The sequence below is a fragment of the Balaenoptera ricei genome, chromosome 8, assembly GCF_028023285.1.
Source record: "Balaenoptera ricei isolate mBalRic1 chromosome 8, mBalRic1.hap2, whole genome shotgun sequence".
Classification (NCBI taxonomy): domain Eukaryota; kingdom Metazoa; phylum Chordata; class Mammalia; order Artiodactyla; family Balaenopteridae; genus Balaenoptera; species Balaenoptera ricei.
In genome coordinates, this window is record NC_082646.1 from 77,315,385 (window position 1) to 77,335,390 (window position 20,006).

The window sequence follows — 20,006 nt, forward strand, 5'->3', positions numbered from 1 at the left end:
GTGTGGCTGGTTTCATTCTCTGCTACTCAGGATCTGTCTAGAACACCACAGATCAGCTGCATGTAGGGTTATGATTGGAGAGCCCTGGAAACATTTGGGTACACACTGATGTTGGCACACGTGTGGATGGGTCTCATGTCCCAGATCATGAGTCCCTAGACTTGATCTGGGACAAGTGGATCTAACGAGCATTGTCCTTCCTCTGCCCTCATAGGCCTGGGTGGGAGAAGAAGGGAGATGGGGTGTGGAAGGTAACACCCAGCCAATGGAGGAGAGAGGGAGTGACCGACTAGGGCCCGTGGTGCTAGAAGTCAGCTCCCAGATCTATCGAGCAAGACCTTGAGATTTGCCGCTTGAGATCCTTTGACTTAAAAACAAGATTTCTTAGGATTTCAGGCAGCATTGTTATTGGTATACATGCGGCTGATTTGGTCATGTTTTTATCTTCGTTCTTAGTTTCTTTTTGCCCCTAAACCTGAACTTTGGTGTCTAATCCCATTTGACAGTGTCTGTTAAAGATTTAAATGCTGCTGCCAGATTTCCCAGCCCTATTTGGCCTCTTTGAAATATTGGGTCTGAAAGAAGGAAGGCTCAGCCCGGCACCTACAAATGGCAGCTCCTCAGAGTGCCAAGTGCTGCTACTGTGCCTTGCCCTGAGGGAATAAAAATTAGCTTTTTTTCATGAGCATTCAAGCTGCTACCTTATTTATCTGCCAAAGATTCAGACTCATCTTGCTGTCCACACTGCAAGCATGTCTGGCATGTGAGTGTGTGTGTGCGGGTGTATTTGTCATCAGCACCTAACCACCTTTGCATTCCCTGATGCCGTGAAGTGTCAGTCGATGGCAAGATGCCGTTTAATGCAACATGGCATTAGGTAAGACAATGTGACTAAAGTCATCTCGGAAACTACAGCCTCAGTGTAGTCGCCATTCACTGGGCTTCAGAATGGTTCTCGTGGGTAGTAAAAGTCACAGTTCAAGACTACCTGGTGTCTTGGAGGAAGTGAGTGAAGATGAAAAAAAAAGGTACGAGTTTACAATGTCCCCAAATAGTCATCACTGTGCACCTGCAAAGTATACACAAGAAAACAACAACATATGCTGAAGCTTTTGCATTCTGGTTTTCCTGATGATGCCGGGTTTCATTTTCTGGAGGATTGTTACAAATGTTTCCTAGCCTCAGCTGAATCTTAAATGTGCTTGTCATGCTCTACAGACAAACCCGTAAGTTGGGAAGTTTGGCAAATTGCTCATCCAGGAGGTCTACATCTCGGTTCTTCAAGTTCTAGGCAAGCAGTGACTTTAAACTGTCTTTTTTGCTCTTACATGTTTTGAAACAAACTCTGGGGCAAAAATGTATTTGGGAGGAAACTTGGAAGCCAGCTGGTTTTCTGTGTGTGATAGAACAAGATGCTCAGAGATTCGCTTGAAAAAAATGAAACCTCGAAACTTGAAGTCTGACGTCCCCGGGGCCATATGATAAATGCCAGTGGTTGTGCAAGTTCCTTTCCTTTCTTTTTCACATATATTTCTTTGACAGACAGACCAGAGCCTGAACTTGGAAGGGACCTGGCAGCCTTTGCTGGGGAGGGGAAAATTCTCGAAAGAGAACGTTGTGGGTGATTTAAATATCTCTCCAGGTGAGTGCAATCACCTGAATGATGTTTAAGATGTAAAGTCACATACTTTGCCCACTAGTCTGTGGTTTTGATTGTGTCTCTTTGAGTCACATTGTTTTTTTTTTTTTTTTAATTAATTTATTTATTTTTGGCTGCGTTGGGTCTTCCTCGCTGCGCGCAGGCTTTCTCTAGTTGCAGAGAGCGGGGGCTACTCTTCGTTGCAGTGCGCGGGCTTCTCATTGCGGTGGCTTCTCTTGTGGTGGAGCACGGGCTTTAGGCACGTGGGCTTCAGTAGTTGTGACACGCAGGCTCAGTAGTTGTGGCTTGTGGGCTCTAGAGTGCAGGTTCAGTAGTTGTGACGCACGGGCTTAGTTGCTCCGCGGCATGTGGGATCTTCCCGGACCAGGGCTCGAACCCGTGTCCCCTGCATTGGCAGGCAGATTCTCAACCACTGCGCCACCAGGGAAGCCCCCTGAGTCACATTGTTTGATGTTCTGTTTCAAGTCAGTTTCATAGTGAGCAGAGCACCCTTTGGTTTTTTGATTTGTTCTCTGATTATTTAGAAATGTCCTCATTAAGAGAGAAAGTAAACACGGTTTCAGGTGCTGTGCTGAAGACAGGAATTGTGGGGTAGTGGGAGGGGGACCCGGGGGAAGGGAGAACGCACGTGTTTCTTCTTTGAGATAAAAGCCCATCCCAGAAACAAAGGCTGTTAGAATACAAAAGCTCTTTGTACACTGAGCACGTCTGCTGTTACGGATGAACCCTCTCCAATGGCTGCTATCAAACTTGTCATATTTTATTCATGAGTTGTGGTGTGCCTGGATGAAATAAGAAAAGCAAAGCTCCAAATCATAATTATGGCATAAAAAAGATAAAATAGTTATTATTGTGACATTTTGGAAGAATTCTTAAATCTCTCCAATAATTCATTTGAAAAAGTTGCACGGAACGGCTGGGTGTGTGGCACGTCATTTTGCTGGTCGGGGCTCCTGGGCTCAATTACACCTGGACCCACACTGACAGACTCTATGCCTATAGTGAATAAGAGCATAATTAAGGAGAGGGCGACAGCGGTGGTTACACATAAATAGAAACGCTGACAGGCATCTTTGCATTTATCTTTCTTACATTATTACTCTGTGGTTGATAAAATATGGCATTCTTGTTTTTTTATTTTTATCTTTTTTTTTTTTTTTTAGAATGTGGGGTCTGGATTGTGTGGTATGCCTTGTATGGGGAGATTTGGGGGAATAGTGGCAGGAAAGTCCACTTAAAAGTATGCCTTACACCCTATAGATGTTGTGGGACAGCAACAAAGAGTTTAGGAAAGAAGCTGTTGGTTTACATCATGAATTTGAAAAAGTAAGCTGAAGTGCTTTTGTAAAAAGACATGTCAATTTCACTGGAAAAAAAAAAAAAAAAAGAAAAAAGGCCCACTGTTGTTCCAGTGGCCCTCTCTGCTGACACAGGGCTTGGGTGATCCTCGTCTATTTCCTAATTTATCCGGAGATGCCTACCATCCCCCTCCATCCGTATGCTCATGGCCTCCCCGTCTCTGGCCCAAATTAGTGATGGATTCATTGTAAGCTTATTTACTCACTCAGGATTTATTTTCATCCTATGGTGTTCTCTCCACTTGTTCACACTGCCGGATTGTAAGTGACTTGAAAGCCAGTGAGAGAAAGCCTTCTCCACATAGTCTCCGCACGTGCCCAACTCGTGTGGTGTCGTCCAACCCTGGCACTCAGACAGGGAAGAAAGTGACAGTGACAAACATTTTAAAAAACTGTTCATGTAGATGGTTACATGTACATGTCATGTAGATTCTGTGATATAAGTATCATCATTATATTAGTTGCCATTTAATGGAGGAGAAACTGAGTTTCAGGGGGATTGAATGACCTGTCACTCAGATACTAAGTGCCAGGACTGATGGTGGATCCAAGATCTTCTGATCTCAAATTCCACTTCCACACAGGGCAGTGTTTCCCAACCTTTTTCGTATCATGGCACATGAGGAAAATGGCTATATTTGTATATTACACTGGGGAAAAGACAAGGGGGCTGTTTTTTTTTTTTGCCTAAAGTACTCTTCCTGGCCGCACCAAGGGCTGAGAGGATCCAAACCTCAGAGATACCTGTTACCAGAGCCCCAGCATCTGTGGAGAAGCACCTGAGTGAGCCGGGAAGAGCCTGGGAAGGCAGGTGATGGAGGTTTTGTGTGGAGCCTGGGTGTATGTAGAGTGTGTGGTATTAGCACATGTTAGAGCCGCGCCGGGGCCGGGTTGCGATCCCAGATGCACGGAGGGTCGGCCAGGTCATCGCTGAGTGTGTGCACCGATGAGGGAATGCAGACAACGGGCGACATCGTGCAGTGCCCTGTTATCTCCTCAATGCCACATTCACTGCATTGTTACCTGTGGGAATGTGGGCCCTGTTGCCAGATCATTTAATTTTTTACTGGAGGTCTGGATCTTTATATGAAATCTGGGAATTTTTATACTATATCCCATTGATTCTAAGACACACACACATTCACATTTTTGTAGTTATGTAATAAACGGTCTTATGATCAATAGTGTCTCAGAGTCCTAATGGGTAGCTTTTGGTGTTCTTTGTAAGGTGTGTAAAATAATGGTGTATCTTGTAATCTGTGCCACCTTGGACTTGATGAAACGTGACATGTAGGTTGGGAGAGCGGTGGAGAACACTGAGGGCTAAACTGACATGCTGGCGCTGCGCCTGGCCTGAGGCTGGTCACTTTATCACTTTGGACCTGGAGCCAGGACTCCGCACAGGACCCAGTTCTCAGCTGTGGCTGCTTCTTACAATCACTTGGGATACTTAAACAAATAAATCCTGATGCCGGCTTCACCCCAGACTACTTTCCTGAGTCTCCAGGTGTGAGGTACCTTAAAGGAGAAGGCCCCCCGTCTGCCTAGGCACTTATAAGCTGCAGGCATCAGTGGAAAGGAGAAACACAGGGTGGCGGGTACTTAGGGCTTGGCAGAAGTTTCCCTGGCAATTGGCTTTTTTTTTTTTTTTTTTTAATATTTTTCTTTTTTTTTTTTTAAAAATTATTTATTTATTCATTTATGGCTGTGTTGGGTCTTCGTTTCTGTGCGAGGGCTTTCTCTAGTTGCAGCAAGCGGGGGCCACTCTTCATCGCGGTGTGCGGGCCTCTCACTATCGCGGCCTCTCGTTGCGGAGCACAGGCTCCAGACGCGCAGGCTCAGTAATTGTGGCTCACAGGCACAGCTGCTCCGCGGCATGTGGGATCCTCCCAGACCAGGGCTCGAACCCGTGTCCCCTGTATTAGCAGGCAGACCCCCAACCACTGCGCCACCAGGGAAGCCCTGGCAATTGGCTTTTAACTGTATATTTCACGCATAAGCTAGCCACAGCATCCTTTTTGATATTTCCTTTAAATCGAAGATCTCACCATAATTAGAAAGCTGCCCGACCCACTAGTATGTGCTGGGGACAGGGCAAGCTTGGGAGCACAGCTTCCTGGACGTCTGCTTTGTTTTTTAAAATTTTTAGTGTTGTTTTTTTAGTTGATTTATAATGTGTTAATTTCTACTGTACGGCAAAGAGATTTAGTTATACATATATATACATTCTTTTTTAAATATTCTTTTCCATTATGGTTTCTCACAGGATATTGAATATAGTTATACACTAGGACCTTGTTGTTTATCCATTCTATGTATAATACTTTGCATCTGCTAATCCCAACCTCTGACTCCATGCTTCCCCCCAATCCCCTCCCCTCTTGGCAACCACAAGTCTGTTCTCTATGCTGGACTTTTGCTTTGAATCTCGCTTTTTTCCATGTGTAACTTTGGAATCCCTTCTCTCTCAGTCTTTGAGTGACTGGCTGGAGAACGATCTTTTTTTTAGAGCCTTTATCTTAAAGGTGCCTCTAAAGCTCATTTATATATTAATCAATCAGCAGGCATTAACTGTGAGTCTGCTGTGCTGCCGTGTGCCAGCCACTGTGCTGGGTCCTAATTACACAAGAGGAATGTGGAAGATATTCTGCCCTTGGGGGCCCTTGGTCCAGGTGCAGGGATGAGAGAACCAGAAATATATCGTATTCATTCATTCAAAAATATTTATTGCACACCCACGTGATGGGCACTGTTCTGGCTGTTAGAGATGTAGTGGAGAAAAGACAGAGTCTCTGGGTTCCTGAAGCTTCGGTTCCAGCATTGATGGGGAATCACAGTGAACAAGTATACTCATAAATTAGTAACTATAGATAGCCATATAGACTATGAAGGAAATAAAGCAGCAATACCAAGGAGAGAAAGAGAAGGAGAGGAGAGACTTTAGATAGATAGGATTATTGGGGAAGGCTTCCTTGCAGAGGAGGTATTTGAGCTGATGCCTGAATGAAGAAGCCAGCCATGCAAAGATAATAGTATCATTCCTGATCACTTACATGATTAATGATGAACACTTTTTATGTGCTAGGCACTGTTTTAGATTCTTTACATTTGTTAACTAATTTCATCCTTAAAATAATCCATAATAGTCCTAACAGGGAGATGGGTATTATGAGCCCCATTTTACAGAAAGGAAAACAGAGGCACAGGGAGGTTAAATCATGTGGCCAAGGTTAGGTCCAGTAAGTGGCAAAGCTGAGAATTGAATTCAGGCTGTTTTGCTCCAGAGCTGACATTTTTGGAAGAGCTGGTACGAAAACCCTTGGATCAAACAAGTTTAAGGGGCACAAGGATGGCCAGTGTGGGTGGAAGTACCCAAGGAGGTCGGAGAGTGCGGCCAGGGCCAAAGTAAAAGCTTGGTCTTTGTTTCAGCCCCAGCAGCAACACCAAGCCACGCAGGGTCTTTCAGGCCATTGTAAGGAGTTAGGGTCTTATTTCAATTGTGCTGGTCAGTGTGGTAGGTTGAGAAGTGACCCTCCCCCACCCAAAGATATTCTGTCCTAATCCCCAGAACCTGTGACTGTGTTACTTTACATGATTAAAAACAACTTCGAAGATGTGATTAAGTTAAGCATCTTCTGGTGGGGAGGTGATCCTGCATTATCCAGGTGGGCCCAATGTAATCACAAGCGTCCTATAAGACGGAAACAGGAAGTTCCGTCAGAGAGCGGGTGATGCGAAGATGAAGGCAGAGAGAGATTCTAAGTTGCTACAAAGCTAACTTGGAGGATTAGGAAGGGGACATGAACCACGGAAAAGGTAAGGTAAATGGATTCTCCCCTAGAGCTTCTGGAGGGAGGGCGGCCCTGCCTACATCTTAGTTTTGGTCCAGTGAAACCCATTTCAGCCTTCTGACCTCCAGAACCGTAGGATAGTAAGTTCGTGTTGTTTTAAGCCACTAAGTTTGCAGTGATTTGTTATAACAGCAACAGGAAACTAATACAGGCAGCTATTTGAGGGTTTAAAGTAAGGGGTCGAGGGGATTGATATGATGTGATTTAAGTATGAAAAAGATTTCCTTGATTCTCCAATTGCTACATGAGAGAGAGAAAGTCAGAGAGGAGTGGGGAGAGGAGAGGAGGGGGAAAGAAACAAGTGGAAGCAAGTTGGCATTTGGCAACTGCTGCAGTATTACAGTTAAGAGGATGGAGGGTCTCGGTGGTGATGGAGGTGGAGCTCAGGGCTTGCTCATGGACGGATGTACCCTGAGACACCCTGACAGAGAGCAGGCAGATGGGGGCATGAAGGAGCCTCAAGATGGCTGGAGAGGTAGGAGGAAACCCAGAAGAATGCAGTGTCCAAAAGACAGAGTGCCTCAAAAAGGAGGGAGAGGACAGCTGTTGCGAGGTTAGGCGGAGGATAGAGAACCGACCATTGGATTTGGCAAGATGCAGAATGTAAGATGGGTCACAATGGGTGGTAGTGGTCAGTGCAGCTACAAATACTGGCTGCATGTCTCTGTCCAGACCGAGTCTGTCTTATTCACCGTGGCCTGGCGCCTGCCACAGAGAACACGCTCCGAGAATATGTTTGACTGAGCGAATGATTGGATTTTGGAGTGAAGGGGGAAAGCACGCTGAACTGGGGGCTCCAGAGTTTCATGGAGTTAGAGGAATTGGGTTGGGTCTCGCGAGATGGGCAGGCTTTGCATCGGCATGGAGAAGGTGGCTGGAGCTCCAGGTGGAAGGAGAGTTGAGATCCCATGCCCGTGGAGCTCCTCACCTGTGCCGGGCACTGCCCCAGGCACCACACATACTCTGCACTCCCAGGGCTCACCTGGGGCCCGAGAGAGCTCGCCCGAGGGTCAGCGAACAACCACTTGTGGTGGGAGTGGTTCAGGTGGTTCGTGGCTGGAAAGAGTATCTGCTGGGACTTCCCTGGCGGTCCAGGGGTTAGGACTCCGCGCTCCCACTGCAGCGGGTGCGGATTCGATCCCCGGTCAGGCAGCTAAGATCCCACATGCCGTGGGGCATGGCCAAAAATTTAAAAAAAAATCTTCTGGCTGAGTCAGATCATACCCAGGTAGAAAAGACTCCTTGGAAACCTACCGGGCACCCTTTGAGATGAATTAATCATAAAGACACTATTTAATACACTGAAGGAGTAATTTACTGAAAACTGACTCAGTGTTGTTACCCTAGGACGTGCCAGAGCCAAATTATGCGCAACAGCGATCAAAGACCAATTTTCCCCCAAATCGACATTTTCATTTCTTTACAAAAGCCTCAGTAAGTAGGGATTGTAATTTGAGCCCTTGGTTGTAGGTCTTGTTTGGGAGGGTGGCCGTGGGAAATTGGTGGAGAAGGATCCAGTAGCCAGATGGCAATTGGCTTTGAATTCAGGCAAGCAGCATCTCCAACGATTCATTTTAAGGGCGACATTAAAGATTGCATTCTGATCCTATGAAACATTAAAGAGGTCAGTTTTCAAAGAAGCACAGCAAATCTGTCAGAATCCACACCCAGAGCCCCTTTCTGCACTCATCCCACATTTCTTGGAGCTTCTGTTCAAAACCTGGAGTTTCAGGTGTCCAGAAAGCTTTACTGACCCTCCTCAGCACAGGGTTTGAAAGGCCGGTAATTACACTTTCCAGGAGCCAGGAAGCACACCCAGCGGGCAATGCAGATAGATAAATAGTGTGGGAGGCCTCCCCAGCAGTGACTCTGGAGCTAATCAGCTAACAAGGCATGTAATTAGATTAACACATGTGATCTTAGACCTGATGATGTGCTTTTTAGGACAGTGGAAATAAAGGTGCTGAAAAGAAAGCATTCCACTGAGGAGTTCCAAATTATTATCCCGTCGGAAATATTCAGGGCACTTGAAATAATAGAGCAAAGAACCTTCTCCAGTGGCCATGCCAGCACGTATGGGCCCTGACAGGTGGTCAGTATCAGGCTGGGGGTAGGGCGGTGCTGAGCAGCGAGGGTACCTCATTCGTCACTTAGTTCTTGCTGTGTTACCTGGGGCCGATGCTGCTTTATGATTTCTCTCTGTTGTGGAAAGGATTTCTTTTTCCCTCCTTTGCATAGCATAGTGAGACGTTCCCATATTACTTTCTTGGCATGTATAGTGACTGGGCCTGCCCTAACCTAATAGGCTAATTATTTCTGGAAGGACCTCCTGTAGCTTCCCTCTTTTTCCTTCAGCTTACTTGGAGAGAAAAAAAGCGCACATTTGAGGTTTGCCAAGCTCCCTCCGTCTCCCCAGGTACAGACTTCTGCCATGCAGAGTCCCTACCTCCTCCACTATAGAGTCATACCCCTCACCTCTGACCACTGGGACCCCAATAAAGCAGATTTTACCTCTGACCCTCCCCTCATTCCTTACTTCTCATTCATTCTTTCACCTCTGTCTGAGGTAATGCTACCCTGTTGGTCCCCAAGTGCTAAGTTTGTGCAGTTTCTGGGGTGAAATATCTCTGAGGCCACCAAAATTGTTTCTCACTTGAGCTCCTGACAGTTTGCTAATTAATATGATTATGGTCGTTGCAGCCTGTGTTGAAGTTGGACCACTTTCCCAGAGGTGGGAAGTCAGACACTCATCCACAAAACCAAGTAAATTACTTGTATGTGAGGGGGAAGACCCTCAGATACATCAGGAGTATCTTCCTGTGGTTTGGCATCTAGCTTTGCAGGCTGTAGGCTTTTAAGAGCACTTCCTGGCCTCACGAACAGGGGTGCTTGGATTCCTGATAGAAAAGTTATGTGATTAAGATACCTAAAGTAAAACACATGCTTAGAGCTCTTTGCCTATCACCATGAGGAGATGCCAGCTGTGTTCTGAAAGCTGGGAAAAGAAATAGCCAGCGCTGTTTTCCATCAGGCGGAATACAGGCTTATCTGGAAGAGTGTCGCTTTCTGCTTGTAGATGCCACAGCTATCTCTTTGCCCACAGAGCCACGGGAGCTTACCTTTGAAACATTAGCTGTTCACCCTCGTAATTGCTCCATCCTTTAATTTAATGAAAACCCATTAAACCGAAACAATAATTAAAATGAGACATCATCTCTGTAGGAGGTTTGCATATTAAAATCACTGTGCATTTCAATGCAGGCAGATTTTTATTCTTGAACAGTGTTTGAAGCAACATGTAAAAATGATTTATAATGAATAATCATAAACTAGAGAGCTTGGCGGTTGAACATGATGCCTCACTGTTTACTATTGAATTTGAGTAGATGTGGCAAGGTCAAGGCCAGTACAGCATTGAAAATGTCTCTCTTAAGCCTGAGAATTAGGCCTGTGCACAAAAGGGAAGTAATTATAATAAGGTTAGCCCATTGTTCCAAACTTTTCAAACAGGCTAGAGAGTGCACGCTCAATATATGGGGCAGTTTACGGTTTTGGAGGAGCGGTGCCCCTTCGATAGGGGAGACCTGGCATTGGAGTGGAGTGGAGAAGTTTAAAGATTCTTCCTTGTCTGGGGATTAGGGAAGTCGTACGGAAATATACAGAAAGAGCTGAAAAGTTGGAGTCAGAAGACACATCTCTACTTGCTGGAGGTAGGATCTTGGGTGAGTCACTTAACTTGTACACACCAGAGATTCCTTATCTTTAAAGGGAGGTTATTAATGCTTACCTAATGGGTTATTATGAATATGAAATGTGGTCATGTGTGAACCCACTGGCAAATGTTAAAGCTCAGACTTCCAGTGTGTAGATTTCTGAGCCACTTTTGCAAAGCGTCTCAGAAATGCTGTCCTAAAGAGAGGCCAGGGAAGGGGAAATACTGCTGGAGCACAAGCTATATGGTAGGCACACTCCTTACTGAGCCCTGCCACGTGGGTGGTGTTACCACTGTGTTTACACACGGGGCAACTCAAGGATGAAGGAAGGAAGCTGAGTTACCCAACCTCTCACAGAGGCTACATGGTGGAGCTGGCGTTCAAACACCAGTTGGGCTGAGATGGATGAACAGGGCAGAGAGGCGGTGGTGTGTCGTGGCTGGCAGTACACAGATCTGAGTTTGAAATCCAGTGACGATACTTAGAGAGTTTCTTAGCTCTTTGTACCTCATTTATAAGATGGAGATAGCAATACTGACATCGCTGGGCTGCTGTGAGGATTAAATTAGGAAGTATATTTAAAGTCCTTAGCTCAACATCTAGCACACAGCAAAAATTCAAAGATGTTTGGATGTCGGTCGGCTGGCTGGACCTAGATTGGAGTAGCTGGGAACTCAATAGACTCTGCCTACTTTTTAGTTTAAGAGAAGAGAGAACTGGCCACTCATCGTGCCTCCAGCCATGGCTGGCAACCCGTGCTCACCCGCCCGTTGCCCTCCTGCTGGGCCACAGCCATAATCCGCCACGGCCCCAAGGCTCTCCTGGCAGGGCGGTGGCTGGCATAGCTTGGTACACCCCATCCTCCAGGACTCAGGGCCTGCCCCAGCTGTGTTCCAGATAAACAATTGGCCTGTTCTTCCTGTGTGGCAGGCACTGTTTTAAGAGATTAACATGTGTGAATCTTTATCCTATCTGTATGAGACAGATGCAGTTTTATTCCCATTTTACAGACGAGGAAGCTGAGGCACAGAGAGGTTGATGAGTCCACGGTCACACAACTAGTAAGTGGTGAAGCTGGAATATGAGCCAGTCAGGCTCCAGAGTCTGAGCGCTTAACCGCTACCCCGCACTGTCCCATATTGGGAAGATCGGGTCTCTGAGGGGGAGCTCTCTGGTCCTGCTCCAGGTTATCCCAGCCATGTGTTGCCTCCTGAGCATACTATTCTTTTGCCTCCGAACTGAACAACTGAACAGTTCCCATTCATTTATGTGTGTGTCTTTATTACTAGATGCTTAGCCCCTGGCAGATAAAAGATGTGTTTTAGTCAGTTTTGTGTCCATAGTGTCTGGTTCAGAAGAGTGCTCGATAAAGGTTTTAAAGGTGAAGAATTAATGAGCTAATGATCGGATGGTTAAGTGAGCAGTTCGCAGAGGGCTGGGACCAGGACTGTCCTCGTGTCTTTTGTAGCAACCCAGAGAGCATCCCGTGCTGGGAACAATGTCCTTGCCTGTACTTGACAACCTTCTGGGTAACTTCATCCACCATGTGGTGGGCATACCTCTGCGTTCTCAGACTCTTGACCATGAGTGTGGATTAAAATGACACCTGACTTGACTGTCAGTTATGACCAAAATACACCTCAATCCCATCAGCCTGAGCTGTCATGAGCTGAGGGTCTCAGCTCATGAGAAATGCCCCAGCAGGCCATTCTGGGAGCTGGCCAGTCCTCTGCTTTAAGGAGGGGGAGTGTTATTCCATGGGAAGCCAGACCTGGTTGAGCTTGGCTGGAGGGGAGAGGAGGGGGGATCTCACTAATTTAAAGAGACACAATTTCATGATTGAAAGCTGGGTGGTTGATGCTTATTTTCTTTTTTTGTAGGATGCCCTCTTTGCTTCTCCCCTGTTTCTATAACAAAACTGATTGTTTTTTCCTTACAATAATTCTGGAAATGATAATACAATCTAGAAAATTGAGACATGTGGAAAGGAGCAACATGTCACCCAGATTAGCTCCCAATGCTAACATTTTGATTGAAGGCCATCATCTCTTTCTGCTATGCATCACTAAATACATTTTTTATGTACTTGATGTGACATTGTGCATAAAATTGTGTCCCTGTTTGACATTATTGCCTAGGAATTTCCTGTGCTATTTAATACCTTTGATATTATGTTATCCTACGTAATTTTCCATTGTATACAGTCTAATTTACAATCATTCCCTGGATAGCTTTTTTGCTATACGAAGCAGTCTTCCCTCTCCTCCCTGCCCCAGTTTTAATGAGATATAATTGGCATGTAACATTATATTAAAGTGTACAGCTTAATGATTTGATACATGTATACTGCAAAATGATTACCTCAGTAAATTTAGTTAACATCCATCATCTCATATAATTAGAAATTTTTTTCTTGTGATGAGGACTTTTAAGATCTCTTAGCAACTTTTTTTTTAAAAATGTATTTAATTATTTTTGGCTGCGTTGGGTCTTTGTTGCTGTGCGTTGACTTTCTCTAGTTGTGGCGAGCGGGGGCTACTCTTCGTCGCGGTGCGTGGGCTTCTCATTGTGGTGGCTTCTCTTGTTGCGGAGCATGGGCTCAGTAGTTGTGGGTTGTGGGCTCTAGAGCACTGGCTCAGTAGTTGTGGTGCACGGGCTTAGTTGCTCCCGGCATGGGGGATCTTCCCGGACCAGGGATCGAACCCGTGTCCCCTGCATCGGCAGGCAGACTCTTAACCACTGTGCCACCAGGGAAGTCCCTTAGCAACTTTCAAGTAGCCAATATGGTATTGTTAACTACAGTCACCATGCTGTACATTACATCCCTAGAACTTATTCATCTTATAACTGCAAGTTTGTAGCTTATACAATGCAGTCTTTTTATTAAAAAAATCTTTATCAGACTTCTGTTGTTGTTGTTGTTCTCCTGTCCTGTGATTCAGATAGAGCTGGCATCCATGCTTTACCCCTATCTTTATTATGAGGCATCCAACTGAGATGGGGGTGGAGGGATGAGGGTTAGGGGGGGAGACTTGACCAGTGGTAGGTTATGGTGCCAGTGTAGGGGGACAGCCTGAAGAGAAGGAGTGATCACAGTTTGCTAACTTCTTAGTGACAAGGGGGTGCATTGATATTCCTTACTGGTATTTTTAAATATTTATAAGAAGAGCTTAGCTTCTCCACCATGATGATCTAATTAGTAAAATTATGGGGCCACCTGAATCTCTTTTTTGAGTCATATAGTAATTATAAAAATGATTAATACCATGTGTCACAGGGTTCCTTGGGTTTAGACCCCAAATAGAGGAGTTAGGGATGCTTAGCTGGCTTTATTATCCCTTAGGTGGCTCATTATGTTAATGTACTTTTTCTCAGCAGGTTGGGGTTATAGTTGAGTGTCTTTGGTAAACCTCCCCTGTTGTGTTCCAGGCTTTGGAATCAAGAAATATTATTAATGCATTTTTTGAGGTTCTACCATGTGCCAGGCAACATGCTGAGTGTGAGTATCTATTGATAAACCATTCCCCGTGGAATGTAGTCCAGTAGGCATGATAGCCATTAATGAAGGGATGCCACACAATAAAATGATTAGACACATAAAGACTTGATATTTACAAGAAGTACAGTGAAGACAACATAGGGAATTCAAGCTGGTCTGGGATGGTCAGGGAGAGCTGGCCTGAAGGAGTAACGATTAAGCTGGTATCCACAGAAGAGAGAAAGAAGAGAGGTCACTGAAGATGAGAATATACCAAGGCGGGAAGGAACATGGCCGTGGGAAGAAGAGGCAGGAGGCTTGTGTGGCTGGAGTGGAGGATGAAGCAGGTGGGAGAGAGGAAAGACAGGTGAATGAAAACGTAAGCAGGAGTGCCAGGCGAATGCTGTGGAGTGTCCTGATCAACTCTGCTGGGGCAAGACTCAATTTTATCTCCAGTCATATGTTGTGTGACCTTGGGCAAGCCATAAAACTTCTCTGTGTCTCAGTTTCTTTACCTGTAAAATGGGGGATTGTTATTTAGCTCAGGGGTTGTACAAATAGATTGTTCATAAATATTTCCCGAGTGAATACAGTGTCAGGCGCTGGGTGTATGATGATTTGTCCCTTTTCCACAGGCACCAAGCCCTGAGGTTCCACATATTGGCAAACAGTAGACATAGCACAGTGAAGAGTGTAGCATATGGAACGAGCCTGCAAGGCTGGGATCTCAGAACCGTGGACTCCTAGCCCAGTGTCTTTTAGAAAAATCATTTAAATTCCGTAAACCTTAGTTTTCTCATATGTAAAGTAGGAAAAATAATAATGGCTACTCCTAAGATTATTGTAATTATATGATATGCGCAAAGCAGTTAACCCTGCACTTGGCACCATTGTAAGCCATACACGTGTTTGCTTTTTATCATTCAGGCTTCTGGAGCTAATGGAGGTTTAATGGGACATTATTGTGAACTTGTTCATGGAGATAGAAATCTCTTACACATTAAGTGGGGGTCTTCTGGTGTCCCTACCACTTCCTGCTTGTGATTTCTGCTGCTTTGAAAGTGCTTGGATCAATAACATCTGAAGTTCTCAAAGAAGGGCCCCAGGACCTAACAGTGGGATATGTGCCTCTCTCCACACAGTAGGAATTGCCCTGTGGACAGTTGACAGTTCTGAAATGGCAAATTTCCTCTCTACTTAGGAATGAAAAGCCAACTGTCATTTCAAATTAGCAAGTGTTGCTTTATCTTTCGGGGCCAATCTTAACCACAAGCTTATGTGGGACTCAGGCTAGAAGGACGTGCTATGTCTATATCGAGGTTCTGCCACGTGTCGAGGTTCTTAGTGTACACATGCTGTGATTACGGAGACGTCACCTGAATTCACCATCAGTCAAGGCTAAGGCAGGCTGCCCTGGTGTGTTTGTTTTGTCCTGTTTCTGGCTGCTGCTGTTTTTGCTCTCTTAACTCACCGATCAGTGGAGAGTTCCCTCCAATGTTAGGTTGAGTAGATGCTTTCCTGCTGGACTTTTAGTGAGAGAGGCTTGCAGAGAAAGAAAAATGCCGGGATAATGGAAAACACCTGGGTGTTCACAGCCTCACAGCGATCCTGCAAGGAATGCCCTCTTCTCTCTATTTCTCCCGTCTAGTAAATGCTTATTCATCTTTTTTGACTCAGGCTCAAAGTTACATCCTGTACGATGTCATCCCCACCCTCCCCGGGTCCCTTCCTTCCTTCTTTTATGCATTGCCCTACTCTGTTTTCACCAAGTAACTGTCTTGCTTATGTAGCTGTCTTGGATGCCAGAAACGGTTTTTACCTTTTTGCCGATACCTGGCACAGCGTAAACGCACGTATATGTTTGTTGACATTGAAAATCACCACCCTCCTCATCCTGTAAGTCAGGGAAAATGGAAATGAAGTTTCTTCTACATTAGGCAGAGAAGAGTTTGTGAACAGCGTCGTTTAATTTCTCTCCTTCTCCATTCTTCAGCCTCCTCCCTTCACCTAACACGTTTTTATTGATGCTTCCTCATCACATTAGCATTTTTAGTGTTTCTTGAAAATTGACTAGGTAGAGCTATTTCATCCTAGTGGGGAAAGAAAGGAAATAAGGTAAGGAACATGAAACAAGATTATGGTAAGTGATACAAGGAAATAATTGATCACAATACATATACTATGATAAGTGGTATGAAGGAAGTCACCAAAGTGGCATTTTAGACATTAATGGGGGCCCTGATGGAGGGAGTGACCAGAGGTTGCATTTGCAGTGAGAGCTGGAGGAGAAGGGAGAGGTAGGCAAGAGGCAATTTGTGTGTGACCGTGAAGGCCATGCGGAAGAGCCTGATTTTATCCTGGGAGCAATGGGAAGCCACTGGAAGGTTTTAGAGATGGAAATGATCCTGATTTCTGCTTTAAGAAGGGCACTTGGGCTGCTGTGTGGAGGATGGAGAAGGGAAGGTAACACGGAGACCAGTGAGGATGCAGTTGGAGAGATGATGGCAGCTTGGACAAGAGTTTGAAGAGTAGAGCTGGGAAGAAATGGACAGATGCCAGACATGGGAGCCCTCATGACATGCTCTTGGATTGAATACGGAGGGTGGAGGAAAAGAAAAAATCGAGGACAGTTTCTAGTTTTTTGGCCTGAGGAAGTGGGTGGTTCCATATACTAAGACTGGGAACTCTAGGAGATAAGAGAGGGTTGGGGGAGAGAACAGGAGCTCAGTGGGTGAATACAACTTGGTGTTAGATATTCAGATACTGAATATGGAGATAGTCAGAAGGATACTGCATATATGAGTCTGTTACTTAAGGGAGAGGTTGAGGTTGCAGATATAAGTTTGGGGGTCATTGGCCATCTGGCTTGATGATATTCCCCCAGGGAGAATTGAATGAGAGGTGAGGATACCCGTAACTGATCTGATATTCTTAACTCCCCCAGTAGGCATTTCTGATCAATCATGGCCCTCTTTGCATTGGGCCTAAGCTTCAGAATCCTCTAATGAGCTCCCTGGGCAGCCATCAACAACCAGTTGATTCCTAATTGATGGGTAAAGTAGGAAGTAGCAAAAAGGAAAAAAAAGTAAACAACAAAATTAAGCTCAAGAACCAAGTGTTTTTTTCCTGGCACTAAATTCTAGGTGAAATATATTATGAGACTCTTTGCCCAGCAGTAGTAATAATAAAAATAATATTAACAAACATTGGCTAATGATCCCTAGTTTACAAAGTGATTTGTTCGTACATTTAATTGGTTTTGAATATCATCCTGGAGAGTCTTCGGCTAGGATTCTGTAGAAGGCGTAAAAGCATTCCCTAAGTGGCTGTCTCTTATCTCAGCCCTGGACAAAAGCTGACAGCATGCCACTTAGTAGTAAAGTAGTGAAAGCCTTTCTTTGGGCAGAAAGGCAAATGCCACTGAGGTAGGTTTTCTGTGGGTACAGTGTTTTTGGGTTGGGTCCCTCCTTGGAAGAGGACCAACCTTGCTTCCCACTGTCCATAGCCTAGACTTGAACAGCTGGAAGACTGGTGTTCTTTTCTGTGCTGCAAACTTGAAAGAGCAATGTATAGAATTATAGGAGATAAAGCTGGGGAGGCCCTGAGAAATCACCTAGTCCAACCCCCCTCGTTTTGCAGATGAGAAGACTGAGGCCTGAGGTCAAGAATTCAAGGATTTCTTTTTGTTAAAAGCCACTCTCCAGGATGAGGTTCTTCAAGGTCCGAATACAAGTCTGTGATGTTGCCTGGCCCATGCAGCCTTTGCAGTTCTGTGTTTTTGTTTTCTTTTAAAAAAATTTTTATACAATTTTTAAAGGTTACTTTCCATTTACAGTTATTACAAAATATCGGCTATAGTCTCTGTGTTGTACAATACATCCTTGAGCCCGTCTTACGCCCTATAGCTTGTACCTCCCACTGCCCCACCCCTATGTACTCCCCACTTGTAACCACTAGTTTGTTCTCTATATCTGTGAGTCTGCTTCTTTTTGGTTATATTCACTAGTTTGTTGTTTTTTTTACATTCCACATATAAGTGATATCATACAATATTTGTCTTTGTCTGACTTATTTTAATTTAGCATAATGCCCTGCAAGCCCGTCTATGTTGCTGCAAATGGCAATATTTCATTCTTTTTTATAGCTGAGTAGGATTCCATTGTATGTATATACCACAGCTTCTTTATCCATTCATCTGTTAATGGACACTTAGGTTGTTTCCATATCTTGGCTATTGTAAATAATGCAGTTCTATGTTTTTCAAAGCTTCCTCGGGCAGTCCTGGAGAAATACCCAAGTAGTTATTGTACAGTCAGAGGACGTGGTCAGGGCATGAGAGAAGGCCACCAGACACGTCTTTGGTGTTCATTTGTCATCCTCTGAATAGTTTTCTCTAATTCAGCTCCCTTGGTGCCCACTTTCTGCTGCCAGAAAGTATAGTGTAAAATAGTGACGTAATGCCCAGCTTATCATGACAAGGGTGAGCCTGAAATGAGGGATGTCTCTCATTATGCAGATGTTGCAGAAAGAAAGATTTCTGTCCAGGAGCAGGATTAGCTGACTCCCACACCTCTAGGCCAGCTGAATTGGCCTCAACTTTAATAAACATTTCATGAGGACAGTCATCCACTGCATGTTTACAGAGAAATTACAGGCACGCTGTTGAATCATGAGCATGCCTTGTATTTATCCTTTAAGCAAAAGCAGAGTTGTCTGGCATTATTAGCTCTAGTAAATCTCTTCTGGGTACAAGGCAAGGACAGGTTTCCCTAGATGCATTGTGGAGAGAAAGAAGCTGTGGCCACGGGAAAAGGGAAATCAGAGACTGCTGAGTGGCACTGGATCCTATTAGACTCAGGATTCTCTGAATTTTGGGCCCCATTTATCAGACTGCCTCTCGCCTTATTTTCAGCAGCTTAATCTGTTTGCAGCAGGCCAAATCGCTCCGTGTCCCATCACAATTCCTGTCAGAAAATCACTGGCTGGCCAATTGTGAACTTGTCAAAGTGACAAGCAGACACGGTGGCTGAGATGGCATTTCCAGGCTTTGCCTTGAATGCGTGCAGCCGTGTGGAGTGGTGGGTGGCGCCTGAAAATGGAAAACTACTGACAAGAGGGGAAAAGGGAGACTGTACCACGGATCCTCTGGACAAGGCATTTTTAACTGTGCATCTTTTCTCCTTTTCCTTCTCGTATTCCCTCTCCTCTTTTCCCGTCTGTATTTCTTCTTTCCTTCCTCTTCTCCTCCTCCACTTCCTCTTCTTTCTCCCTTCTGTTTCTCCTGCTCTTCCTTCTTGACTCGTAGATACAGAAAGAGAGATCCACGCAGCCCCTCATGTGAGTGAGAAATTAATTCAGCTGTTCCGGAATAAGAGTGAATTCACCTTTCTGGCCACTGTACAGCAGAAGCCATCCACTTCAGGAGTGATACTGTCCATTCGAGAACTGGAACGCAGGTAAGAAAGAGCTTTCTACTTCTCAAAAATCTACCTAGCATTCATGGGCTATACAAAACGCCTTGGAATTTACAGGGTGTAGCTCCAGGAAAATATTCAGCTTGCTGAAGCCTTGTGACTGTTGAACACATTCATGGACTAACTTTGCATTAAGATGTCTTTCTCACCTATTTTCTATCTCCTGATAGACTTTGCTCATATAAAACCACATGCTATCCATCTGATTTAGGCCATCAAGCAAGTTATATTTACCAACAACCTCCAGTAAGCCTTCATTGTGTTTATTTTATGCAGGAACTGTGCTTGACGCTGGGAATATTAAGGTGAAAAATACAGAATTTTTATTCTAAGGATCACATCACACAAGCTAGTAGGGAATATGGACAAATGAATGTCACGAAGAATTGTAGATGCAGTGCTGGAAACTTGTGTTTAGGGAATAAAGGTAGTAGACAATTCTGCTAAGCTTTGTAGTAAGCCAAGAAAGGGT

The 20,006-nt window shown here is 44.8% G+C and overlaps 1 protein-coding gene across 3 annotated transcripts in view; it reads left to right on the forward strand.

Moving 5' to 3' along the window:
* The window catches only part of NELL1 (neural EGFL like 1), an 895,061-nt gene that overhangs the window by 61,330 nt on the left and 813,725 nt on the right, over positions 1-20,006 (forward strand). For all 3 annotated transcript variants that reach the window (XM_059929597.1, XM_059929598.1, XM_059929599.1), the window contains exon 3: positions 19,366-19,516. In XM_059929597.1, the coding sequence (XP_059785580.1) occupies positions 19,366-19,516 (151 nt within the window). The remainder of the gene's footprint in view (positions 1-19,365; positions 19,517-20,006) is intronic.